Source organism: Heloderma suspectum, chromosome 1, assembly GCF_057233095.1.
Source record: "Heloderma suspectum isolate Gila_16-S chromosome 1, 16-S_ref, whole genome shotgun sequence".
Lineage (NCBI taxonomy): Eukaryota > Metazoa > Chordata > Lepidosauria > Squamata > Helodermatidae > Heloderma > Heloderma suspectum.
Genome location: NC_139458.1, coordinates 144,389,247 through 144,416,917, shown reverse-complemented (window position 1 = coordinate 144,416,917; position 27,671 = coordinate 144,389,247). Strand labels below are relative to the sequence as shown.

The 27,671-nt window shown below is 44.0% G+C and overlaps 1 protein-coding gene across 1 annotated transcript in view; it reads left to right on the top strand.

Moving 5' to 3' along the window:
- The window catches only part of ARPC2 (actin related protein 2/3 complex subunit 2), a 38,074-nt gene extending 11,330 nt beyond the window's left edge, over positions 1–26,744 (top strand). Inside the window, exons 4-10 of the mRNA XM_084806179.1 lie at positions 3,570–3,615; positions 4,217–4,403; positions 5,878–5,971; positions 9,138–9,264; positions 16,775–16,875; positions 17,967–18,067; positions 26,288–26,744. Of these exons, the coding sequence (XP_084662305.1) occupies positions 3,570–3,615; positions 4,217–4,403; positions 5,878–5,971; positions 9,138–9,264; positions 16,775–16,875; positions 17,967–18,067; positions 26,288–26,312 (681 nt within the window). The 3' untranslated portion in view covers positions 26,313–26,744. The remainder of the gene's footprint in view (positions 1–3,569; positions 3,616–4,216; positions 4,404–5,877; positions 5,972–9,137; positions 9,265–16,774; positions 16,876–17,966; positions 18,068–26,287) is intronic.
- The last annotated feature ends 927 nt before the right edge of the window (positions 26,745–27,671 follow it).

Below are 27,671 nucleotides of genomic sequence, written 5' to 3'. Positions count from 1 at the left end.
GCTTGCCAACCCACGTTACTCCCAACAGATAATCGGGCACATAATGGCTTGGCATGCCTTGTTCCCCCCTCAGTCCTCCAGCCTGCTCCCTGCAAATATCCTGGTCTCCTGTGCAGCACTACTTGTCTCGTCTCCTTGTCCCTGCTCCGCTTGCTTCACCTTACTACTTTCACCACCTTTTTTAGAAAAAAGATTTAGTGCCTCAAAATCGTGCAGATTGGATTGTAATTTTTATTATTATTTTGTCAGTCTTTTGTAATAGCACAAATTCAGCTGTCCAATATGTGTAACCTCGCCTGGTCAATATCCTTGTATGTTTTAGCTGTCAAAGGGAACACCAAAGTGGAGTAGGTAACATACAAGGAAATTGACAAGATGAGGCTGCATATAGGCTAACTTGCACACGGTTGTGAAAGACGGGGAGAAATAATAGTAAGAAAGGGGGGACTCAGTAGTGCAATTCAGAAGCACCGAAAATGGGGTGTGTGTGTGTGTGAATGGATTAAGTTCCCCAAAAGAGTGGGGCAATATATCCCCCTTGGCAATGTAATCCTCGAACTTTTAAGTGTTCAACTTAATCTACTTAGTGTCCTCCACATTTTCAGCACTTCCCTGAGCCTCCAGCTAGCCCAGAAATGGGAGTTATTAACTCTCCCGCCCCCTTCCATGGCTTCTTTTTAGAGCAGTTACTGCAGGTGTGCAAATTTCCCCTCCTTTTACTTCCCAGCCTTTACATTTGCACAAATACTCCCCACAGTTAAAAAAAAAAAAAAGAAAGAAAAAAAGAGGGTGGTTGAACAGGACAGAGCAAGTGGGGCACCAACAGTACTTACACCCTTCCCCGCACCCCCCATGGCTCCCCATTCACTCTGTCCCATGCAGTTGTCTTCTCAGGGTGTGTTTTTAAGCTGTCAGGGAGATCTGTGCACGTCCGCTGAAGCTCAGTAACCGCTCCGGAAAGGAACTGCAAAAAGGGGAGGAGTCAATAGCTCCCATTTCTGGACTAGCTGGAGACTCAGGGAAGTATTGAAAAGGTGGAGGACACTGAAGTGTCAGTTCAACACTGGTTGGTGTTGTTTGCGGGCTTCATTGTGTTATAATAATGATGTTTTACTTGGATTTGGTAGTAGGGCTGGATTGTAAACTGCCATGGGTGTTATAATGCCATATTCCTAGAGACAGTAGAGCCAACACAGTTCTGAACAAACAAAATTCTGCATCCCATATTACTTAGTTTTAATCAATGAAGCTCTAGTCCTATCAGGTAAAAATTAGACCAAGATAGCTAATTCAAGTCCTTATACTGTTTGTTTAAAACATCTATATACCGCCTTTCCGCCAAGGCACCTAAGGTCGTTTACAGTTTTTAAATACTGAAACAAAAATATTACCCCAAAACAGAAACAGGATATAGTTCCCTCAGACTGATTGAAGGATTCTTCAGGAGCTGATGGCACAAGCTCCCTGGCCTGAGCTTCTCCTGTATTGTTAACTAGGACACCACTGTTAAGGGCTTGTGCTCCCCCATTGAAACCTGGAGAGCTTGTCAGGGAGGATCACTGTGGAAGCAGTAAGTGTGATTTTGCTCTAAGAACACTTCCAAAACAGAGCCTCTCTTCTTCCAGGTCTGCTTGAGTCTATCGCAGGCTGCAAGGGCTCACTGTCTGCTTCTGCAGCTGAAGTGTGAAGTGGCAAGTTTGGTTCACGTTGAACAGCAGATTTCTTGCATAGAGCCATTTATGGTAGAAAGAGCCGCTCTTCTGTGCCTTGTGGTTGAATCTCTCAGCAGAAAGTGTGACTCAGTTCCTGAAATGGTTTTCAGATGTTGCACAACTAAACAGGATTCATGCTGCATTGCTTAGGAAGAGCAGATGCTGCAATTGGTATGGGGCATATGTAGAAAATAGTTCATAAAATTGCTTGAGTCACTGGTAGAGGCATCTGAGAAGAACTATGGCATTACAAGCCCATGAAAACCTCAGAACTAAGGGACAACTTAGACATCGCACATGTTTTTAAACCGTGATGGGTGCATTGCTCATGGAAAAACATTTTCGGGAGGATTTGCTTCTGAGTAGAAAGTGTGTTGTGTCGGGGAGGGCATTAACTCTTTCCCTGCTTATTTATTTATTCCAAACCTCATCCCACTCACCTAAAGTGGGGTGTTGGATCCAGATGCATATTTAGTCTTGCAATCTAAATGATTTGGAGCAGAAAACCAGTGGATGGAGAAAGGAAATTTTTCTCTGTTCAGTCACTTTGTTCAAAGCTGTTTCTCTATAAACAAAATGACTGTCAGGGTGTTATCGGCAAAAATGCATTTTTAATCTCTAGTTTAAAGTCACTCTGGGTGGAATCCAACAGGGCGCTTACACCTCCACCAATTCCCTTATGCCCCACTAATTCCAGTCTGCAAGTGGGACCCACCACTTGTTGAAGGAAGATTTAGAACTTTTAGGGCAACTGGAAACGAGTGACAATGCTTGTTTCTGGAACAGGGTAGGTCGGTGGAGCTTGCATAAGGGATATCTGCCAACTAGCCCCAATCGAGAAACAGGCGTTTCCACTCGTTGCAGGGCTTCCATTGGGAAGCACTAAATCGCTGTTGTGCAAGCAGGTCCCGCTCATGCAACGGAATCGGTGGGACCCACTGCTTGCACAACAGAATCAACAAAGCACAAGAGAATCAGTGGAGGCGTAAGCACCCTGTTGTATTCTGCCCTGAATCTTTTATTTTGCCTTCTCAGAAAGTTAGAGAGAAACCAGAGCCACATTAAACAAATGTTACAGTACACCAAAGGAGCATAGAGCAGCTAGTGCCTGAAAACACCCCGTCCCAGAGTGTAGTTCATAATATTGCCACTGTTGCTACCTCATCTGTCTTCACAGAGCAACTTTCCTTCCTTTTTCCCCCTCTTCCCACTGCTGATACTTAGCTGTGTGACTATTTAGAATACCAGTGTATTGTCTCAGTCTGGCTGGCTTGGGAACATTTGGTGGAATTGATGTGGTGAATGTACTGAACACTTGACCCAGTCCTCCTGGCCTAGCAGAATGCAACCAGAAATTGAGAAAAGAGCAATTCTACTGTAGGGTAAAGGAAGGAAGGTCTGTCCAGAACACCAAGAGTGTAGGGCAGGGTAGGCAGATCTTAGGCATGCAGGATCTAGCTTTTTTTTTTTTTTTTTACTATAACCCTGAGATTCATCAACTCGAACCTGGTGCAGAAGGCATACACTTAGGATGTAAGAATTCTGAGTCAGTTTCAAGTACCAGAACTGAACAGAGCTCACAGTCCTTTCACACAAAAGTCCACACCTAGCTACCCCAAATTTTCTTCATTTCAGCAGCATATGGCATGGGTCTGGCAGGGGAGGTAACAGCAAGTATAGAAGCCTGAATAGGGCTGCTATTTTACTGTCAACTGAGCACACAGCAGAAGTGACTAGTGTAAGGGTTAGTGCTTTTAAAAGAATGCAGATGTGAAAGGCAGGAAAGTGCTCAAGAGACCAGTTAGGAATACATATCAATATCAAAGCTCACAACACTTTCACCTGTCTCTTTTCCAGTTGTTGAAGAGAGTGTATGGAAACTACTTGGTAACTCCAGAGCCTGGTAAGCCTTGGCATAATTTGTGCCTTGATACTTGTTCAATTTGCAGTTACAATATAATTATTTTCAGCTTTTCAAAAAGAGAAATTACACTCCACGTTTTCAAGCCAGCTCGCAGTTGGGATCTCCTTGTCACAGGGCTATTTTAAAAAAAAAGCCCCCACCCCCCATGTTCTGCATGAAGAGCTGAGAACATCAGAGCTGTATTTCTCAGCAGCACAAGCTATGATTTTGGGTCCGCCCCCAAGCAAGCCCCCGCTCCTCTAGTTAGGGATTCTTTGTTCTGTGTAAAGAGACTGACAGGCACTCAGAAGCTCTGGAAAACCATGGTTACCTGTGACAGTACTGCTTCCCACTCATTTGTTACAAAATACAGGGGTAGGAACTGTTTCAGAGTTGAGGAAAGGAACAAGAATGGTTGTCTCATGTGAGGGAGAAAGGCATGTTTACTATATTAAAACACCTGATTTAAATGTCTTGCCATTGGAGAGTTGGGAAGAAATAACTTGTGAATAAGTGATCAATAATGTACTGTTTTCTCCAAAAAGTGATCTGATCAGAGGGAGGGGAATGCTGTGAGTACTATATTATTTACCTGTTCTAGGTTACAATGTCACTTTGCTATACGATTTGGAGAACCTTCCTGCCGCCAAAGACTCCATTGTACACCAAGCTGGTATGCTAAAACGCAACTGCTTTGCCTCAGTCTTCGAGAAATATTTCAAGTTCCAGGAGGAAGGAAAGGATGGGGAGAAGAGAGCAGTCATCCATTACCGGGATGATGAGACTATGTAAGAAACAACTACACTTTTCATCTCCCATATCTTGAAATCTGTTCCCCAAACCCTGAGATTGAAGAGATGTCCGAAGTGTTTCATGTTCAGCAGGGTATGGCTGTCTATAATCCAGAAACACATTTAGATAGACTGCTTAGTAGCAAAATTTGACCCACTTGTCCATAGATGTTAACACTTGGTTGTGTTTGAAGGCTCTATTTTGCAAATACATTGTGCAGGTCCATGGTATCCAGGTGTCCCATATTCATCAGTGGGGTTACTCATAAGGATAGGTAGTCATCCATGGAGGTGAATGGTATCACTGAATTGAGCTGTCATCCATTTTATGTTTTCATGGTGGAGAACAGAAAGATATGTGATAGTGTACACAAGATTGTTAGTGCATGGAGGCAGCTTTAAATTGCATCTTATGGGGTGGGTCTGTCCATGTGTCAAGCTATTCATGCACAGCAGCTTGACCCACAGATTCAGGGAATCCCCATGCTACTGCAAGATTTGGCTGAGGCTTGTGCTGCAGAGCAGACCTTCAGAGCCATTTGCACACAGATGTCCACAAACTTTGTCTTGGCTTAATAGCCAGCTGCTATTCGTGCTTACCACCAACTCCTCTAGAATAGAGAAGTGGTTCTTGAAGAGGGCATGTTCAGAAAGCTCTGGGGAAGGGAGGGGTGCTTTCTCTAGCTTTTCCACTTTGTTTTTGCCAGAGACAGAAGTGTAAAATTGCCGTCTTCTTCAAAAGCCCAAATTGAAGCCAGAGGGGAAAAACCTCTTTTCCCTTACATTTTCTGCAGTTCACAGAGAACTATGGAGAAGGGATTCTTTGCTGAAAGGGCTGACTATGCCATGCAGTGGGAGGAAGTGAAGGCGGCACTGTATGGATGGGAGGATATGTGAAGGAAGGAATTGTCTGAATAGTGCAGCAAGACATCTTAGGTACCAGCCCTAGTGGGAGGGGGGCACCATTTTACCTCCATTTCAGGTGGCAAACTGTCTTGGGCCAGCACTATGTGCTGGCAGTAGGGGACTAGGGATGGTCACCATTGGCAAGTGGAGTGATGTACATAAGTTTCTGCAGGCAGTAATCCCTGCTGCAGGAAGCAGCTCCACGTGAATGCCATTTCACACGCACAGCCCCATTTAGTGTAAGGAAAGATGTTGCATGCGTCTGCTTTGGACAGTAGGAGGTCATCAGTCTTAGCCACAACAGGCCGATGGAGCTGATGCCTTGCAATAAACTTTGACTGAGTTTGCCCCTGCTTTGGGGGTGGGGGGGTCGCAAAGAGAATAGAGGCATTGTGCTATTGTGGTTGATCTCTAAATAAGCTCTGTAAAATAGCTCTTCTGAGCTGAATCAAGACTGATAGATGATTAGTGAATCACCCTTGTTTTTTAAATCCTATATTCCTATGGGTTCCCCACATTGAAGATTTGGATATCCTAGGCAGTCTGCTTTTTCCCTCCTTTCTAGGTATGTTGAATCAAAGAAGGACCGTGTCACGGTTGTTTTCAGCACGGTATTTAAGGATGATGATGACGTAGTGATTGGAAAGGTGTTCATGCAGGTATGGCAGTTCACATTCTGTACAGTTCTAGTAGAATATGACTGTTGTATTTATCCCAGGAGTTCCATTGTGTTATTGCTTTTGAAGTGAAGTTCTTCCCCCAAAATTGATGGTGCTGGTGCAGTTGCTTCTGTTAAGAATATTATATTAGACACCTACAGTTACCAGGTGTTGTACAAAGAACTCTTCCTGCAGGTTTGCTGTCTAAATGACTGTAGGATGAGGGTATGGAACTACACTGTCAGAATCATGTTACCAGCTGTGACATTGTGCCTCCTAATCTACTCCCAGCATCAACTTTATATTTATAAATCAGCATAAATGTTCTGTGCACTATATAGTGATTAAAAGGTAAGATGGTCCTACTTGCAGACTTACAGTCTGCTAAAGACTATGCACATAAGGGGAAAAATAGGAAGGGCATAGGAGAAAGGAGGGTCAATCGGGGAAAGGCAGGGTAGAGAAGTGGGTCTTGAAGCGTCACTTGAATACAGTTAAAAGACAGCCTAATATCATAGGAAGGTGTTCAGGAGCAGTAAGGGAAAAGAAGCCTAGGCAAGAGACAAAGATGGTGTAACCCTAGGATTAAGTAAAAACCATGTTTAATCTTGTAGAATCTAGGGTTCCGTCCCAGTGCTTGTTTTTCAATGCCCTTGGGTTCAATGCTAGAAAATAGGAAGTAAAAATAGAAGAAAGAGCCCTTGGGCAGGTACACAGTGCATTTCTCTAACTACACATACCATACAAACTGGGAATTGGAAGAAGGGCTTTGAGATCAGAGTGTGGTAGTGCCAGGCAGACTTGAGCCTCAGCATCTCTTTTCCTAGAAATTCTGACTAAAAGTTTAGTGTCAGTAAAGGGAATAGGAGGGAGCATAGTGAAAGGACAGGAACTCAGAGAGAGGAATAACACAATCTGAATAATGGGTAGAGAAAATTGGACTGAAGACAACATTTAAAACTAAGTGGGGTGGTATTAGGGTGAATGCAAGGTGACCTACAAATAGAATGTCACAATAATTTATGCAAGAAATGCAAACCAGTAGCTAAACATTGATAATACTTGACCTGCATGTACTCTGCTCTTTGAAGTACATACTAAAGATTGCTTCCTCCAAGTCACTGGAGTTTTCATCGAATTGTGTTAGCTTGCATCTCCTCCTCTGATGTGGCATATTTAACATTAGGTCCACAAAACTGTTCATCTTGTAACAAACTGATATTGACTACCTGATCAACACCTGACTGTGTATTCTCCTAAGTTAAATTGAGAGGTAACGTTGAGGACGGTGAAGAATTCAGAAACAGTCTTAAATATTATTATTACATTTCTATACTGCCCCATAGCCGAAGCACTCTGGGCAGTTTACAGAAGCTAAAAATACATTTACTGAGTAAATACATTTACTTAGAAGTAAGTTGCATTGGCCCTTGCTTCCAGAAGCTTGATTCCACTTTGATTTCAACTACATGTCCACCTTGTTTCTAAACTCTAGGACAAAGATCATTCTTAGTTGCGCGGGTTCAATTCAGCAAATGTTGGGAATGTCCTTACACTGGAATTGAAATTCTGTGGTACAGATATGGCATGTTTTTTTCTACAGAAACATAACAATGTTCACTCTGTGCTCTTAAATTTTAATCCACCTATACATTGCGCACTCTGTTTAGACTAGATGCTACTGAAGTATCAGTCACATTTCTAAGGAACTTAATAAACCCAGGTTCTTGTGCACCAAGATCTGGGAGATATTTCCAGAGCATTGGGACCGCTGGAAAATGTGTGGTCCTTAACTCCAGATCTTAACACTCAATTTATTGATCCCAGCCAAGGTAGCATGTTGTTTATTTGGTTTGTCGCTTCCGACTCTTCGTGACTTCATGGACCAGCCCACGCCAGAGCTTCCTGTCGGCCATCACCACCCCCAGCTCCCTCAAGGTCAAGTCTGTCACCTCCAGAATATCATCCATCCATCTTGCCCTTGGTCGGCCCCTCTTTCTTTTGCCTTCCACTTTCCCTAGCATCAGCATCTTCTCCAGGGTATCCTGTCTTCTCATTATGTGGCCAAAGTACTTCAGTTTTGCCTTTAATATCCTTCCCTCAAGTGAGCAGTCTGGCTTTATTTCCTGGAGTATGGACTGGTTTGATCTTCTTGCAGTCCAAGGCACTCTCAGAATTTTCCTCCAGCACCACAGTTCAAAAGCATCTATCTTCCTTCGTTCAGCCTTCCTTATGGTCCAGCTCTCGCTGCCATAGGTTACTATGGGGAATACCATTGCTTTAACGATGCGGACCTTTGTTGTCAGCATGATGTCTCTGCTCTTAACTATTTTATCCAGATTTGTCATTGCTGTCCTCCCAAGAAGTAAACGTCTTCTGATTTCCTGGCTGCAGTCAGCATCTGCAGTAATCTTTGCGCCTAGAAAGACAAAGTCTGTCATTGCCTCCACGTTTTCTCCCTCTATTTGCCAGTTATCAATCAAGCTGGTTGCCATAGTCTTGATTTTTTTGAGGTTTAACTGCAACCCAGTTTGCAGGTAGCATGTACACCCATGATATTTCATTGAAGTTAGCTATGATCAGAATTCATTTTTTAACCAGTATACTTAAGCTGTTCCAAATACCCTGTCTTTAGCCAAGCATTTCTTGAAACAATTATGTGTGCTGATAAAAGGGATGGATCTTGGCAATGAATATTACTGCTGCAAAGTACCTGATTTATGACAGCAAGAGTAACCCTTTGTAGCATTAACAGTTAGCTACTCTTTCATGGCCCAGTCTTAGATTCTACATCTTGCTTCAAATGGACTACTTTTCTTCCCCCAGCTCTTTGCATTCCTGATAGAATTGCTAGCAAAAACATTGAGGTTTTGCTATAATTACCCATGACTGTAACAGGGTTTTGACACTCAAATCAGTCTTAACACTGGTATGTTAAAAGCACATGTGTGTGTTTGTTTTTTGAGGGAGGAGTCTTGAAGTTGCCAACCAGTTTTGATTCCAGGATGAAAAATGATAGAAGCTCATATATTATAGACATAGCGGGGAGAGGGGAGGAAATAAGAAGTCTTTGGCAATTTACATTGCCCAGAATGGAGAAAAGGCTCAGGGGATGCCTGCTCTTGAGTTTCTGATTAATACTAAAACTTGCTCTCTCCTATTCCAGGAGTTTAAGGAGGGTCGCCGTGCCAGCCACACAGCCCCCCAAGTGCTCTTCAGCCACAGGGAGCCCCCCTTGGAACTAAAAGATACAGATGCAGCAGTAGGAGACAATATTGGATACATCACCTTTGGTAAGTGTATGCTGTTCTCAGCTGGGTAAGGATATGGTGACTGGACAAGGCAAAAGCTATTCACCTTTTGTGAAAGGTGAAACCTTTCAACAACGTAAGCCCCTGCTTAAATAGTTCAGGAACCAGTAGAGCAGTAGCAATGGCTCTCCTTTTAGAGCATTGGTAGGTGATGAGCAGTCCCCCAGAATTAGATGTATTTGTTGAATATCTCTTAATTCTGCAGTGAGAAGGTGTATCCAGAGCACTGTCTAGACCCATTTCACTGGATTAGTTTCAGTTACGGAGTCCTGAAGATTTGGTGAAGTGCTTGGAGAACAAACTACCACCTGTTTGCTTGACACTTACCCCTCTTGGCTTATATTTATAAAATCTAACAGGAGAGGCTTTACCACTAGGTCCAGGAGATGGTTAATGTCTTCCTGTGAGAGGGGATGGTCTTGACTGTTCTAAAGGAAGCAGTTGTGAGACCACTCCTAAAGAAACCTACTCTGGTCCCAGAAGGTTCTTTGAGCTATTGTCCAGTTACAACCATTCCCTTTCTGGGCAAGGTGCTTATGCAGTTCTTTGCTGTGCAACTCCAAGCATTCTTGGAGGACACTGATTATATGGATCCATTCCAATCTGGTTTCAGAACTGGTTTTGACATCAAAATAGCCTTAGTCACATGGATGATCTATGCTGGGAGAAGGAGGATGGAAGGTACAACCCAGCTCATTTTTCTGGACCTCTTGACACCTTTTAATAGTATCAGCCATAGTATCTTTCTCGATTGAATGTCCCATGGCACATTCTGAATTGGCATTTGGAATCGGTAATGGACAGGATGATGGCCAGTGAACTGAAGCTTAATCCAGACAAGACAGGAGCATATTTAGTGGGTGGTTTGGATCAAGGAGGTACTATTCAACCTCTTCTGGATAGAGTTGCATTCCCCCTTTAGAATCAAAATGTTGGGGTGCTGTTAAGTATCCAAGACAAGGCTGGATCTAAGTGACATCTGTGGAACGAAGTATCTTCCACCAGTTATGGCTGCTGCAACCCCTCCAGAGAAAACCAGGCCAGTGTTATTCATGTTCCATTAACATCCATATTGGACTACTGCAAAGTGCTATATGCGGAGCTGTCTTTGAAAACTTCTCCAACTTCAATTGATGTTAGATTGATAAGGACTCGCTGAAGAGAACATATCTCACCAATTTTTAAGCAACTTCACTGGCTGTTGGTCTGTTTGCAAACACAATTCAAAGTGCCAGCGCTTACCTTTAAAATCCTATACAGCTCAGGACCCCGGTATCTGAAGGATTGCCTTCTCTTACTTTAACTTAAGCTAAGTTATTCTTCAGACATTCTTCTTTGGACATTAGGCATGTAATGTCTGAGGGCAGAGCCTTCTTGGTTGTAGAGCACTGCTTATGGAATGCTCTTCCCAGGCAAGCTTATCTGGTCTTGAGTCTTTTCACTGCCAGGCCAAGATCTTGTTATTTCCACAGGCCCTTTAAAACATAGAATTGGTTTTTACTTTGCTATTCTTACAGCTGTGTTCTATTGTTTTAATGATAATATGTTGGATTGGATTGTTTACTTTGATTCATTTTAATATTGCAAACTAACCTGAGAGCAACAGTAATGAAGGGTGGGATATAAAGTTTTAAATCCATTGAATAAATTCTGGCTAGTTTTGAAGAAAGAGAAATGGTTTAAGCTCATGTAGCTGTGTGGGAAGAGATGATGGCTGTTTCTCCCATAAACACAGAATCCAGAAGTCATATAATTTGAAGTATTCGACATAGTTTGTGGTTCTTCATTCCTGATTTCTAGCCCATTTGAATATTTTTAAGAGCTAGTTCAAAGACTCAAGTTAAAAAGGTCAGAGTTAATTTGCCTGCTTTTGCATCTCCTTCGATCATATCCACCCAAATGATATGATGGCATGCCTCTAACATGCAAATCACCTGTGGCCTTCTGGGATGTTTGCAGTGCATCCCTCAATGCTGAATAAATTGCCTGTACAGAAGGTTAATGCCTTGGTCCTGAAAGATGAGGTGAGAGGTACAAAAGTATTTATTTGGATCACTTTCTAACAAGCTATAATTCAAATCAAGTTTATTAGGCAACCAGTTACAGGTTATAGCCAAAAAGGAAACTTACAGTCAGACAACTCAAACATTTATAACACATAGGTCATACATAAGAGGCAAAGTCCTTAGACCAAAAAATTAGCCTCACAGGCTTGCCTGAGTTGGGAAGCTTTCACCACAAATATGGCTATATTAAACATAATGGCTTTAACTGTGCTAGACAGCAGATTTTTGATTTGATTTATATCACTACAAATGGCTATCAACTCTAAACTTCAGGTATTTTTCCCTTGGAGTATCATATAATATACAGTATAGCATATAATGTACGGTATCGTCCACCATCTGGAATCCAGAGATACAGAAATGCTGTTTACTGGGGTTTTCTTGCATCTCCCTTCCAAAAAGTTGGTTTTCATTGTCTGAAAATGTAGGACTATAAAAGCATTGTGACGGAAGGGTGAAGTGAGCTCAGATAAATATTTCTCTTCCCCATGCTGGATTTTTAGAATGGAAAAACTATTAGAAAATCTAAATGGCCCAATTGCTTCAAGGTCCAGAGTCACAAATCATTCCTGAAGCCACTCTTTAATGATTTCTTGGCTAGACTGTGTATCAGCAGCTGTAAGCGCTATGGGGAGCTTCCGTCTTAAATACAGCAGGTGTGTGTGCGTTTGGGCTAGCAGTTAATGACAAAGGCATATCACTGAAGGGGCATATGTGGACCACCTTGGGGACTGCGCTTCTGTCATTTCTGCCTACTGAGACAGTCGGTATAGTTCTGCAAAACGCATGATGCATCACTGGCTGTTTTGTGTGATCATGACCATTGGGCACAACCTGTCATGCTTGCATGGCATGAGTTGTTGTAGGCTTTCGGAGCAGTCTGGGCAAACTGCTGGCGCTCTTGGGCCACAACATTTGGTTCCAGCACAGGCTATAAATGTCACATTTGAGACTGTCCAGGTGTATCATAACATCATAGAATGTAATAATATATTTTAATATCCCCTGGGTGGCAGAGGGAGCAACAGGATTCCTTTCCATGGAGAAGCTTCTTGACTGTCATAGTATGATTGCCCCCTGATTTCCCCCTCCTTTTCCAAGATTAAAGAAAATCAGTATATGACATTTTCTGCATTCAAAATTACCTTTATTTTCTGAAATGGTAGCGATGGAGAACATGCAGTCATCTTTTTTTGGCCATTGCTATTAAATACACGTAATTATCTGAAATGTAGAGAGAACAATAACCACTAAAAGCACCATTTTCATTAGGAATAAAACACGTTCTAAGCTTTTCAGTATCTCGTCACATAATGTTCCATTTCAAAACGACCAATCCTGACAATTCTCTAGCACATAGACTCTGCACAGGATCAAGTCATGGACTCATGCATGCCCATTACATGTGTATAGAATGTGTTGTGTGATTGCAAGATAAAACACAATCTCTTCAGTACAAGAACAGGCTGGATGGATTGAGTGAATGGTATCCGAGTGCTTATCACGTGTGTCCGGTGTAGAGTGAAGGAGCCAGTGCGCATCTGAGACTTGTCACATTTCACCTTGTACGGAGACTACATGTTTGGTGCCTTTGTGGAGCAGACCTGAGATACTAGACAATTCTAGGACTCTGGGTCTCTGTATTTCCTGTTTGAGCCCAAGTTAGACCTTGGGAACTATTGGTTGTATGGGTCCCAGTGTTACGAATAGCTGGGATCACGGGGTGAGATACAGACTGAGACTTTAAACCCAAATGCAATTTCTAGAACACCTTTATTTAGACAGAATGCAGTTCAGTTCAATCCATTCACACTTTCTCATTCACTCAGAATGAATGAGCAGCATTCACTGCTCATGTTGGAGCAATGGAATCTGGTGGCCAGCCAGATTGTATACTCAGAAGCAGGAGGTGTGCCGCATGCAGCTGCTTCTTTAGTGTTCCGGTCATCCTCAGAGTTCTACTGATTTGGGGGTATCTTAAATACTTTTTAAGAGCCTCGTGTAGCTCAGAGTGGTAGGCGGCAGTATTGCAACCGAAGCTCTCCCCACGACCTGAGTTCAATCCCAGCGGAAGCTGGGTCCCAGGTAGCCAGCTCAGGTTGATTCAGCCTTCCATCCTTCCGAGGTCAGTAAAATGAATACCCAGCTTGCTGGGGGAAAGGTAGTCATGACTGGGGAAGGCAATGGCAAACCACCCCGCTATAGTCTGCCATGAAAATGCCAGTGAACCAGTGTCCCTCTAGGAGTCAGCAATGACTCGGTGCTTGCACAGGAGGAACCTTTCCTTTTCCCCCCTAAATACTCTTTCTCCCAAGTCTTTGAATGATGTGGAAAAACATGCCTGTTGACTATGTGTTTTGGTTGTACGTTAATTGGGCTTTTTGGAAACTCTGCTGTTGATGTGAAAGGGCATCACCTTTTCCTTAGAAGCTGTGACCACCACTTCATCTGCTGGCAACATTCCTGAATTATATGACCTTTGCCTCAGGTTTTGGGCTTATCTTGGCAGTTTCCTTGTCCAGTGCTTCCCCCACCCCCAACTCGGCTAATTAGCTTTGCACACTCACACTCTTGTTTTTCTCAATTCTTCAGCCTTTACCGCACATTCCTTCTGGTAACTTTCCTACATTCAGACCTATGGAATCCATCCAACCAATAAAAGGGGTGGGGAGGTTATATGATTTTATGTGATGCCAGGTAGCCCTCAGAAAACATTGGCTACAAAACATTATTTGGTGCTGGATGCTTCTAACAGCTGTGCTTAAGGGAGGAGGAGATCAGTTGCTGAGGGGTAGAGTGACATCTGTGAGTCAGTGTTCTGTCTATTGCTTTAGAATTCTAGTTCTCCATCAGTTGCAAAGATCTGAATTCTAGATAATAAAAATTAAAATCTTGTTGTAAGCAATTCTGAAATAATTATTTTGCATGGACTTGCATGTATAAGACATTCTAGTTGCTGAAATGAGTTTCTCTCATGCAAAATTCAGATGTTGCTAAAATTTTGCTTCAGGATTCCTTTATCCCTGGCTGTGCTATGCTTGTGAGGGATGAGCTCAGGCCTCCTGGCTCTGCTGAAATAGATCTGTGAAAAATCAGCGACATCTGCTAGTTAGGCATTAAAACATGTGAGTTAATAACTGTTCTCCAGAACTTTGTACGAACCTTGTACTTTAAGGCACAGATATTTCCTCTTCATCTCCTGAGCCAACAGCTTGTCATCAAACCAAAGGTCTCCATTCTTGGAACAGTAAAGGGAGATTTTGCCCAAACAAACCCTTAGATGCTCAAGAGCGTTGCCACTGGCAGCAGTTAGCTGTGGAGCACTAATGACTGCTGCCTTCACCTGAAAACATCTTCTCTTTCCACTATGACACAAGGATAAGGAACTCCATCTCGTGCTTAGCTTCTCCCAGGTGCTCCCTCACTTTAGCCCATCATGCTAAAGAGGAGCCACTGCCAAGACTTGTTTGTGCTGAATCTTGGACACAGAGAAGGCAACTACAGAGGGCCTGTTAGCATGTCACAGCGGGGAATCTTGGGTTAATTAACCCACGTTTTGCTGGGATGTGCCCTGTGCATGAGCCACTTCTGTTTACTGTAAACAACCTCCAATTAGCCCAATCAGAGGTTGTCAGCATTAGCCCAACCTGCATTCGATAGGCATCAGCCTCTAAGTTCGGAGGTTAACTAACTGGATAGGATTGTGCCCTAAGCCATGATTGATGGGAACATGCACCATGTGCAAGCCACTTCCAACTTCTGTAAACAACCTCTGAACAGTCCGACTGGAGATTGTGAACATGATCTGTGAACCCAGACTGATGGGTTGTTTAGAGGCTAAATAACCCAGCAGTTAACCCAACAATAAACCATGGGTTAACTGCTGGATCATTTACCCCATAAACAACTCATTGGTCTGGGTTCACAGATCATGTTCACAACCTCCAGTCGGACTGATCAGAGGTGTTTACAGAAGCCAGGAGTGGCTTGCATGTTCCCATCAATCGTGGCTTAGGGCACAATCCTATCAAGTTAGATGTCCGAACTCAGAGGCTGATGCCTATCGAATGCAGGTTGGGCGGACTATGGAGGGGATCATCTCTGCAATCTGCCCACCCTGCATTCTGGGCTAGGCATGTGATTTTACACATCTAGCCAGGGCTTTGGAGGAGGGGTGGGAATGCGCCTGGAGACCCCATACGAAGCAGCGTAAAGGGGCTTCTGCAGTCTCCACCCCTGGGAATGCCCTCTTTTTGCCCTCTCCATGCTTGGTTTTACAAGCACGGAAAGGCAGCTGCCGCGGTTCTCCCCACACAGGCTATGAGGGAGTGCTGGGGGGGAGTGCAGTTTCCTGGCTCCGAGCTCAGATCACTGTCTACAAGCTCCAAGCCAGTAAATCGAAAAATCATATACCCTTCTAGACAGTGTTAAGTGGCCATAGAATTGCTCTCCCCAATAACCCACAATTTGCCGCCATGACATGCAAACCCGCTCAGCGTCTGTTAGCCAACAGGCATTTCAACATACACAGTAAATACTAAATGCGATATTTGCAAATAGAGCCTTGTGAAGACTGTTTCCTGGCTTTCCATCAGTGATAACCATATTCTAACTCTAGATATTGAAAGGCTGCATAATACATCCTTCTGCAGGAAAGCACTGTGCTTCTTGGGGTATAGCTTGGTTTTTGGTTTATCTAGCTGTCTGAGGAATAAGATGCTGATTACTGAAAAATTGTACTAAGGAGTGTTGAGGAAAGTCCTTCATGAAATATCCTGATAAGCAAATTTTTCACTGAGGCCAGCAATTAGAGTGAGTGAGTAGAGTAGCTAAGCAGACTGGGAGTTTCAGGGCCAATAAAAGGAACTAATTCTTCACGTAGCACGTCGTTAAACTATGGAATTCGCCAGCACAATATGTAGTGACGGCCGCCAACTTGGATGGCTTTATAAGAGGATTTGAAAAATTCATGGAGGATAAAGCTATCAGTGGCTACTAGTCGTGATGGCTATATATATTGCCACCAGTATTGTTCTATATACCAGTTGCTGGGAAACACAAGCAGAAGGGCTTCCCATAAGCATCTGATTGGCCATTATAGGAACAGAATGCTGGATAGATAGGCATTTGGTCTGATCCAGCAGGGCTCTTATGTTCTTATCTGTTAGATACTGGGTTGAATTCCTGTATTAGAGTTGTAGAGAGACTTTGCTTCCAGAGACATTTCTCCCATGACATCACATTCAGACAGGCTTAACCTTCATGTGCAGTATGGGGAAAGACCCGTCTGTACAAATGTCTTGTATATTAACATTGCAGATACTGTTGGTCTTGTGAATGGGTGTCTGGCTCAGGAATAGGGGTATCTATGTAACCTTGTAGTGCTTGGTAGAGAATAAGCATTTTCTGTTACCTTACCTTTGCAGTGCTGTTCCCACGCCATACCAATGCTGCTGCCAGGGACAACACCATCAATTTGATCCATACATTCCGGGACTACCTGCACTATCACATCAAATGTTCCAAGGTACATGCAAAGGGTATAACTAAGGGCCTTACTGATTCACTGTGGTGGGCAGTCTGGTGTAGTTTGTGAAAAGGATACCCCTTCTGAAAAATTTATTTGTTACGTTTATATCCCCATTTTCCTCCCAAGGAGCCCAAGACTGTATACATGGTCCTCCTTCTCTCCATTTTATCCTCACAATTAATCCTGTGAGGGTAGGTTAGGCTGAGAGTCAGTGACTGTCCCAGAGTCACCCAGTGAGCTTTGTGGCCAAGTGGAGACTAGAACCCGGATCTCCTGAATCCCAGTCCAACACTCTAACCACTACACCACATGGCTCTCAGTCTTGAAGATTTGATGTGCAGAACTCCTTTGTATGCATAAAATTATTTCCTAACTGTTGCCTACACCATTCTTACCATTATGTCTGTGAGGCAGTGCTTCAGGGAGTGTTTGTTTTCAAGTGCTAACTTTATCACTGTCACAAAAAACTCAGCCTGGTTGACCAGGAAGACAAGACAGCATGAAGCTTGAGTCCAAATAATCACACAGATGTTTGTGTCTATTCAATAAAGGTTATTTTCTCCTCTCAAACACATAACATTTAATTGGTATATAAACTATCATAGATTATAGAATGTAGTGCAGGCTGCACCGTCATCCACATCTTAGGCATTAGGTTGTGCAAAAAAAGCCACAACACCCTGCCTATCTAGGTGCAACCTTACAGTTCAGTGGGGGGAGCAGCTGATTATGATTCCTCTCTAGGTAATCTCACCCCCCTGCTTTTCTCATACACCACTGAAAAGGGCAAGATGTTGAGTGATCCTATGGCTTCCTGTGATATAGATGCTTCTTCATTCCTTCATTTCCAGTTTGGCAAAAGGTGAAAAGAGAGTGGCAGGCTGAGCCAAGAACCACACTTGGGTTGTTACAGACTTCGCTTTTGACTGGGATCATCTGTGCAGGGAGCCTTTGTAGACTATTATATGCAGATAGTTGGTGTCAGTTGTAATTTTAGACTGAATAGATGAAGTTTGCATTTCAAAGTGTTGAAACAGAGCCCTTCAGCTTCCTTTTGTGTCTTCTTTTAAAAAAAAAATAACATGCAGGCTTACATTCACACGCGCATGAGGGCAAAAACATCAGACTTCCTCAAAGTGCTGAATCGTGCCCGGCCAGATGCAGAAAAGAAGGAAATGAAAACAATCACGTGAGTATCGAAGGGACAATTTTCTTCCCTCTGTTGCTTGTGGCCTTGCTTTCCATTATTTGGAGTAGTACAGACATGGAGAGGAGCAGAAGAACCCAAATAATTAGTATTTCTGTCCCACAGGCAGGGTTGATTGTGCTTTATGCAAAGAAGTACATTCTTGACTTACAATAAAGTATATAGCCTTGAAATTTATGAGGATGGATAATAAAGATGTATTACTACCTTTATTATCAACTGTGCACCAAACTCCATATATACATCCCTTTTTTCCCCAAAACATTAAGTGGCCCAGTTCACCACTGGCTGAATTACCCAACAGAGTCCTGTAGCACCTTAATGACTAATACGTTTATTATGACATAAATTTTTGTGGACTGCAGTTCATGAAAGTTTATGCTATAATTTGGTGTTCAAGGTGCCATAAGACTTTTTGTTGGTTTTGCTGCAGTAGACTACCCCTCTGGAAATTGTTACAACGAATTAATGTCATTATCTGACAAGGCTTCCTGCTTACCCAGGTGGGCAAGTAGCCTACACATAAAAGGCAAGGTTGAATTCATTGCCTAACTTGTTCCATGCAGTGGACAGGGGCATGGTGAAGCTGGACTGAAACTAGTTTGAAGGAGGTTGTTGTACTGAAATTTCTTGCCCCACTCCACGCCAAGTGATGAGGGATCAAAAGGAGACCACTTGGCCAACTGTGGAAGAGAAAGATGAGGAATGTTTTATAAGTAAGCTCACGATCACTCATCTGGAACACAACCATTTCAGCAAGGTTATCAAGAAAGGGACTCCAGCCCTCGTGGCTGGTTCTGCTGGGTGGTTAGCTATTACATCACTGTGCTAGGAATACAAGTGTAGGCTGAAAACTGCATCTATAATTTCTTGTGTGTTCCTGTTCTACCTAACTGCCCTTCTGTTTCCTTGGTTTACTGTAACCAGACACATTGTGCGTTTATCTTGAGGAGCTGAAGTCAGCTGTTCAGCTTTGGGGTATTGATGTTATGGAGGCAGCTATCTTTTTTTCTTTCATGTTGAAGGACTTTGGGTTTCAGGGAATAGAAGCAAGGCTGGCAAATCTTGAGATGAGCTTGTTTGCTTCTCAGAATGACGTTTGAGTCCTAACAAATAAGGTCATGTGGGAAATCTCTTGCACCAGTTTTGAGGAATAGAGGGACCAGACCATTCAGGAACTACAGCACCAGGAGGGCTTGTAGTGCTTCCTTTGTGGTAGATCAGTTGGGCTCCCAGCTGGGTTCAGGGTGGAAACAGCCTTGGTTGCCCTTGTTGACAACCTGCACTTGGGGTGGTGAGAGGCTTTGTGGCCGTGCTAATTCTCCTCAGTCACTTAGTGGCTTTTGAAGCATTCAACCTTAATATCCTTCTGGACCATTTCTGTGGATAGGAGTAAGGAATATTGCTTTGCAGTGGTTCTGCTCCTGCTATGTCGGGTGGTTTTCAAAGGTGGTGCTAAGAGACTGTTGCTCTTTCCTTTGGGAGTTACTGTGTGCAGTTTTGTAGGGTTCCGTCTTGTCTCCATGCCTTTTAATATCTACATGAAACAACTGGGTGAAGTTGGAGCATGGTGTCTGGTACCATTAGCATACTGAAGGTTTGGTTTTTTCTCACAGGCATGTCCATATGTGTGAGCTGAAAAAACCTCACTCGGCAGCTTCATGTAGATGTGTAAAGACATTTCTCCTTTCCATTGATTATCTGATCTGGTAGAGTCTGCTGTGCAGTTTAATATTGTGTATACTTTCTTGGGTATGGGATCATATCCAAGCCTATACCAGGGGTTGGACTCAATGGTCTTATAGGCCCCTTCCAACCCTACTATTCTATGATTCTGTGTTTCCTCCAAGTTCTCCAAGCCTGTTATAGCAAGTCCACAGGCTCAGGTTATTGTGATAATTGCAGTCTTATGAATCATTTGACTTATGAACCCAAATTAAAGGCTGTTCCTTCTTCAGGGGGTTGAGGATTCGGGTCCCTGCCTTGTAGTACGTCACTGTCCTGTGAAGTGCAATATAGGGCAAGTCAGAACGACACTGACATGACAACTGGGATGTTTTCTATGCTCTGTACAGAGGGTAGAAGCCAATCACAATATACTGCAGCTTGGGGAGAGTGGGGAGATAGATCATAGGTGGGAAGTAGGTTTGCTGGTTGCAAAGACTTGTAAAGCGTTTGTCTATATTGCCATTAAGCACTTTGCTAGTATAGCATACTAGCCCTACTCAGAAAGAGGAGATGTTCGAATTGATGTGGATAACCTTAACATTTCAGGGATCAGATTAATGAACTCCATTCCACATTGGCGTTCACATTCTTCTTTTCTTGGAGGATCTTTGGTGCTTTCCTTCATCAATCAGTGTCATGCAGGGAGGCAAACAGTGTAGTTGAGGCTGAAATTGGGAGATGATGGATAGGACCAGTGATGAAACAGGTTGCTCAGCAGTTCTTTCCGCCATTGACCAGGCAGGCATACTGCTTTGTGTGGAGATAAAGCAGACTGATGGGTCACACATTAGGATGCAATTAACTTATCTAGTGAGATATCCAATCTCTGGCTGGGGCATATTAATATTTGAGCCAGTTGTCAGACTGATCTTGATACTTTGATGAGACACTATGATTTGGGAGTCAGGCAGAACTGCTAAAATATACACATAAGCCTAAGCATAGGTCTCCAGGGGTTGTGGGGTTGGGTTAGGCCAAATAGGCTTCTGCTGTGAGCCCAAAGGCTAGAAGAGGACACAGCTGCAGAAGCCTTGCGCTTAGACATGTTGTAGGATGACACTGCCTTCCCCAGAATTCAGCACATATAACATCTCTTTAAGGGGGCATCTGGTTCCCTTCTTAGTAGCTCAGCTTCTGCATTAGGCAGCCTTTGGCTATCATATAAACATATATTTATCCTCAAATGAGCAGGGATAACTGCACCCTGAGGTGATTGGATGTTGTGACCTCTTAGTTAAGAACAAACTTGCAGCTGTTAAAAAACCTCCTCTTTTCTTTTTGTATTTGCTCTTAATTTATCTTATAACATAAAATAGACCTGCCTATTTCTCTTCCTTGTCTCCTAGCTGCTAGGACTTAGCATCTGGCAACAGTGCTGAAGACTGTGGGGGTTTGTTTTTACAGATGGGTGCATTCTAGTGTTAAGGTTTAGCAGCTAGGGGGAGAGCATGCAGTGTAATATCAACTCTTGCCTTCCAGGGGTGTCCTTAGACTTCCCTGAATTTGCTCCGTGCTCTGTAGCACAATTGGAGTCCTGAGATGTTCATTTTAGTCAGGTGGCATTTCCAAGCCTCACCTTACTCTAATTTTGACACTGTCCTGTCTGCAGCCTTCCTTTCTCTCCAGTCTGGGGATGCTGTCCTTTGGGGTGGCTTCTTGCACTGTGTTTTCTACCTAGGTCAAAGTACAAAAGATATTATGTACCACATCAGTTGTGAAGAGGTGTACTTTTGTGAGTATATATAAAAATCTCCACTTTCCCCTTTAAAATACACTGAAACATGAGCATGATCCTTTCGTAGTTGCTGCTTCATAGGCAAAGTTGGCATTTGTGTGACCGAATGTCCTCACTCACATGCAGCGAACCTGCCTGTGTGTGTGTGTACCTGACAAACCTGGAAATTCGGGGATCGTCTGCAGAGGCATGTTGTACATACTGTAGACTATGTACTGTAGTAGACCACAGTGGGGAAATTTATTCAACAAAAGATTCTGTTTACACGTTTATTTTACCACAGAAGTTTACGGAAAGAAGAATGACCAATTACTATACCCACCCCCTAGCGCCGGATGGGCAGACTGTTCCTAATAACAATGATAGAGGAAGAAGAGACAGCAGAGGCAGGGAGTTATGGTTTGCCAAATGAGTGGGGTGAGGTATGCAAATGGTGAGGCACGACTTGGAGGGACTAAGTACAACAGGAAGAACCAGTGGCAAGGGTAGGTCACACGAGGGATTGAGCAAGATTGGGAAAGAGAGAAGGAAGAGCAGGAGGAATCTTGTTTCAGAGGAAGGGGAACATAAGGAATTCTACTTTGTTGGACATGACCACTTGGAAACTCCCTGTGGGTACAGGTTATTCTTGTTTCTACCAGACTTTATGCACATGTTTTGGATTAATGTCACATGTTTTGGATTAATGCTCTGGCATTTGGATTAATGCCGGAACTGTCACTTGAGGCGCAGGTGAACTCAGTGGCATGGAGCACTTTTTATCAGCTTAGGCTGGTATACCAACTACGCCCTTATCTGGACAGAGATAGCCTAGCTACAGTGATCCATGCTCTGATAACTTCTCATCTGGATTACTGCAATGTGTTATACGTGGGGCTGCCTTTGAAAACGGTCTGGAAACTTCAGCTGGTCCAAAATAGGGCAGCAAGATTGTTAACAGGGACTGGCCAGCGAGCTCATATTACGCCAGTACTTTTTCAGCTGCACTGGCTGCCAATCCATTTCCAGGCCTGATTCAAAGTGCTGGTATTAACATTCAAAGCCCTTAATGGCTTGGGCCAGGTTATCTGAAGGATCTCCTCCTCCCATATGTGCCTGCCCGGACCTTAAGATCATCCTCAGCGGCCCTTCTCTGCGAGCCCCTGCCAAAGGAAGTGAGGCAGGTGGCTACTAGGAGGAGGGCTTTTTCATAGAATCATAGAATAGTAGGGTTGGAAGGGGCCTACAAGGCCATCGAGTCCAACCCCCTGCTCAATGCAGGAATCCAAGTCAGAGCATCCCTGACAAATGGCTGTCCAGCCTCGTCTTGAAGGCCTCCAGTGTGGGAGAGCCCACCACCTCCCCAGGTAATTGGTTCCATTGCCGTATTGCTCTGACACTCAGGAAGTTTTTCCTGATGTTCAGTCGGAATCTGGCTTCCTGTAACTTGAGCCCATTATTCCGTGTCCTGCACTCTGGGATGATCAAGAAGAGATCCTGGCCTTCTTCTCTGTGACAACCTTTCAAGTACTTGAAGAGCGCTATCATATCTCCCCTCAGTCTTCTCTTCTCAAGGCTAAACATGCCCAGTTCTTTCAGTCTCTCTTCGCTGTGGTTCTTTTCTGCTGTGGCACCCCGGCTGTGGAATGAGCTCCTTAGTGAGGTTCGTCTGGCACCTACATTGTATTCCTTTCGGCGCCAGGTGAAGACCTTTTTATTTTCCCAGGCATTTTAGCATTTTAGCTTTCTAGACTTTTAGCTTTGCTGTTTTAAATCTGTATTTTAAATTTCTGCACTGCTGCTAGGTTTTGTTGTGGTTGTATTGTTATATTGTGGTTTTAATGTTCTATATGTTTTAAATTGTTTTATTGTGTGCTGTTTGGTTTTAATTTTTGTGAACCACCCAGAGAGCTTTGGCTTTTGGGTGGTATAGAAATGAAATAAAGAAATAATCAGTCACCTCAGACCACACATATTGTGGCCTTCAGTCCCAATAAGGCTGGATTGACAAAGGCAATGATGGGGAGACCAAATGTCTGGCTGAGCCGTTATTGCAGAGCCTCAGCAATGGTGTAGAATGCAGTTCAATATAGAATGTGGAATGGAGGTCCCTAGAACTAGGGGACTCCTTAAACCCTGACTAACCTGGGGAAAACCGCAAACAGAGAGAGAGGTAGGGAAGCTTAGGGGAAAGAGGTAAGGAGGGGAAGCTGGCTAAATATGGGGGCTGCATTTGGTCAAGACCCTGATGTGCTTCAGCAGTGACCCTAGACCTCCAGCTTGTCCGCTAAAAAAGGCAAACCGCTCAGCTTAACATTCACAACCGTAATAGCCCCGTTGCCCCACTGTGAGGCACTGCTGCCCCATAGAACCAAGAAGGTAAACCTAGGGGTGCACGAAAGTCACTTACCTGGTCTCGCAGCTTTTCGCGGTGGGGGGGAGGCGCTTCACTGCTCTCCCCACGAAGTTCAGGCCGGGGGGGGGGCCGAAATTCAGGCCGGGGGGGAGGCTTCCCACCTCGCCCGGCCGAAATTCAGGCTGGGGAGGAGGCGCCTTGCCCGGCCGCGAAATTAAAAGTTAAAAAAAAAAAACCACGCCCCCGTGATAGGCTACGTGACGATTAACGTAGCCTATCACGGCTAGATCTGCAAAGTCAGCCGTGATAGGCTACATAAATCGTTACGTAGCCTATCACGGGTGACTTAAAAAAAAAAAAAACACGTACGCAAACGGCGGCCCCCATAGGGAGCCGCCATTCGCGTTCCTTATTTGGTCGCTGTAGTCTACGTAAATCTTTACGTAGACTACAGCGACCAAACAAGGAACGTGAATGGCGCTCCCTATGGGGGCCGCCATCCGTACGCGCTGTTTTTTTTTTTTAAGTCACCCGTGATAGGCTACGTGACGATTTACGTAGCCTATCACGGCTGACTTTGCAAATCTAGCCGTGATAGGCTACGTTAATCGTCACGTAGCCTCTCACGGGGGCGTTTTTTTTTTCTTTTATTGGAACGGCGGCGGCGGCAGCCGGTTGAAAGACCAGCTGCCGCTCCCGCCCCGGACAAAGACCCGACGAACCGCTGGCTGGACCCGCCGCCGGGAGGGACATTCGCCAAAGGTAAGTCCCGTCCCGGGGGGGGGCGGAGAATTTCTCCCCGAAACTTGTTCGGGGGGCCGAACACGTTGGCGCTTTGTCCCCCGAAGTTTCGGGGAGAAATTCTCCGCCATCCCTAGGTAAACCACATGGTCAAGTGGAGGTCCCTTTCCCACACCCCTTATGATGACAAGCAGCGGGGTTCCCAATGTGGGTGGGTAACCCCACTGAAATGGATGTGGACAGAAAAGCAGCAATGGGTGCTTCACATGAGGTGAAGCTTTATCTGGGTATACAAGACAGCAAATCTATCTAGTCAAAAAAGGCAGCAAGGTAGTACCTAAGGGAAAAGAGAGGAGTTTCGGCCCTGGAAACATGGCTCCAGCACCAGCATGGGAAAGGGAAAGTGCTAGGATCAGTTCACAATGGGCTGCAAGATAAGTGAATCCCAGGTGGAATATTGGAGCTGCATGGCAGAGTGCTTGTCCCCATTGGCTCGCATGATCGAAAAACCACACTGAGTGGTTAGACTCAGAGGTGTTATAGATCCTGCCAAGACCCACCAGGATGACTTGGGGTGTTGTCAGGATGCAGCTAGAACAAAGACCATGGTACATTGACTCTGGCAACTGAATAGGAACTTTGCAGAGGCTCCTGGCTACTTGACTTAGTGAAAGATGAGTGATCTGGCACTACAAAGGCCATGCTTTGGAGGGTCTTATTAGGTGGAGATTACTAGAACAAAGGGATCCTCAAGGGAGTACCCAGGGGGTACTTTATCCTGCTGGTTTATCTTGGGCTGACAGTACTTCAGGATTAGAGGATATTTCCCATCAGGGCATTAGACTAGCCAACGCAAGTTAGCTGTTATGGGTTGCTCAACCAGGGTAGTAACTAGTCAGGGAGCAATTTATATTACCCACATTTCCCACAGTGGCAACTTCTAATTTAATCAGTCAAGGACACAGAGATGATAACTTACCTGCTACCATCTAGAACTTTCTGCTCCTGGCTGCTGACAGGCTGCCTTCTTTCACAGCCTTTTGTTCCTTTCTGGAACAAAATGGATACTAGCCTTCCCCAACCTGGTGCTGTCCAGATGTTTTGGACTTCCTCTCCCATCAGCCCCAACCAGTATGGCCAGTAGTCAGGGATGCTGGATACTATAGTCTAAAACATCTGGAGGGCACCCAGTTGGAGAAGGCTGTGCTAGGGTGAAGCAAGCCAAACACAAAATACATGTGAAAGAAATCATGGCTGAACTTCTCAGTAAGAGCATGTGCTTCGTAACTAACACAGTATATATGTGTTTTATATTCTGGTATCAGCTTCTGTTTCTGAGTACACAGTGTAGTATGAGAAGCTGCTTTCAGTGTTTTCTCTTTAGACCCCTTCCCCTGATGTGTGTGTAACTTTTCCTAAGTTGAGAAATCTGAGAAAAAAATCAGTTTTGTTGAATTAATCCACAAAGTAAAATACATTAGCTAACTTTGGTCTGAAGTCTAGGATTAGGATTTAGGGCATCAGTAGTGCAGAGCAAGGGGAGGATGGCCCACTGTGCTAAAAGGGCAGTAAGTTGGGTTAGAAGTCAGGAAGTTGTAAGGTGTGATTATGTCGCTACACTGTACCAGAACCACACTAATGGTCCCTTCTGAATTCTTGCCAGGGGGAAGACATTTGCATCCCGTTAACGCCTGGGGCGAGATGGAGTCGGACAGCTGTGGCAGAAGGCTGGAGCACTTGCTACCTGATAATCGTAGCTTTTTAACGTTGCACCTCTCTGGGCTCTTAAGGAAATAAATCCAATCGGGTTATGTTTTCTACACAAGTTTGGGAAGTGATCTGCAGAATCGAGCTGTGCTTGCAAGGACTTAATAGTTCAAAGAAAAAAACCTTAATTCCATTTTGATCAACTTTACTTTCTTTCCTTTCCCCCCCTTTCCCTTTTTAAGCTGTTTTGCTTTGCAATATGTTTACCGGTAATGAGTTGCAGTATTTCTTATGAGAATAATGCAATATTAACTTGTTTTTCTTCTGAGTTTGTTGAGTTCACAACTCCTGTATCTGAAGAAATATTGTTGGGGTTCATTAATAAAGGAGATCTTTCTATCTTACCAATCATGATTCAGGGGTATTCATTTTTAGATGTATTAGTTTATGTTCACACTAAATCAGAAAAGGCATATGGGAAAGAATATATATATATGATGTCCAGATACTTCTGCAGAGCTTTTTCAACAGTAACTGATGTGTGTTACCTGGTTGATGTTTGGGCAGGCTTACTTATGTAACAGAAGAATGTATGAATTTGAAACACGAGGAAATGAGACAAGTACATTTAAAAATAAGAATGCTTGGTTTCGATTGCAACTCCTTTCCCCTAGGATCATGCCAATTTTCTTTGATGTAGCACTTAGCATACTAGTATCCACATAGGAGAAGTACTGGCCATGGGAGGTGTTAAGACTAAGCCTGTAGTTTTCCTTCCTGCTTGTCCCCATTTTAGCAAATGTGGGGCTGGTCATGGAATTGTGTAGAACATCTAGCTTGGTCCTTAGAGATGGGAGACAACTCTAGAAGGATTTCCTAGTAATAGGCCAACCAGAAAACTCTCAGCTGATACAGCACTAGTGCTTTATCTCCTATGAAAAGCGATGGGTGTATGAAATGGGATCTGAAGAATCTTTGCTACACCCAGATTACTAGGCCATAGAGCAGGTCTCTTTGCCGCTAAAGTTCAAGCATTTAAGGGCACAATCCTATCAAGGTAGGCAGCTGCCTCTGAACTTGGGAGACCACCTATCCAAAGCAAGGCAGGAGAGGCCCTGGGGGGGGCATTCCCTCTGCACCTGTCCTGCCCTGCTATTTTCTATTAAGCCGTTTTTGGCTGTCTAGCCACTGGGGGGGGGGGGGACGACTGGGAGATGAAGCTGCTGTATAACACATTGGATGTGTCGTACATGCAGCTCCACTCTCCCCGCCCCGGAATGCCCCCAGCCCTGCCCCTTTTCATTTGCTCCATGCTCCTCTTCCAAGCACAGAGGATGGGG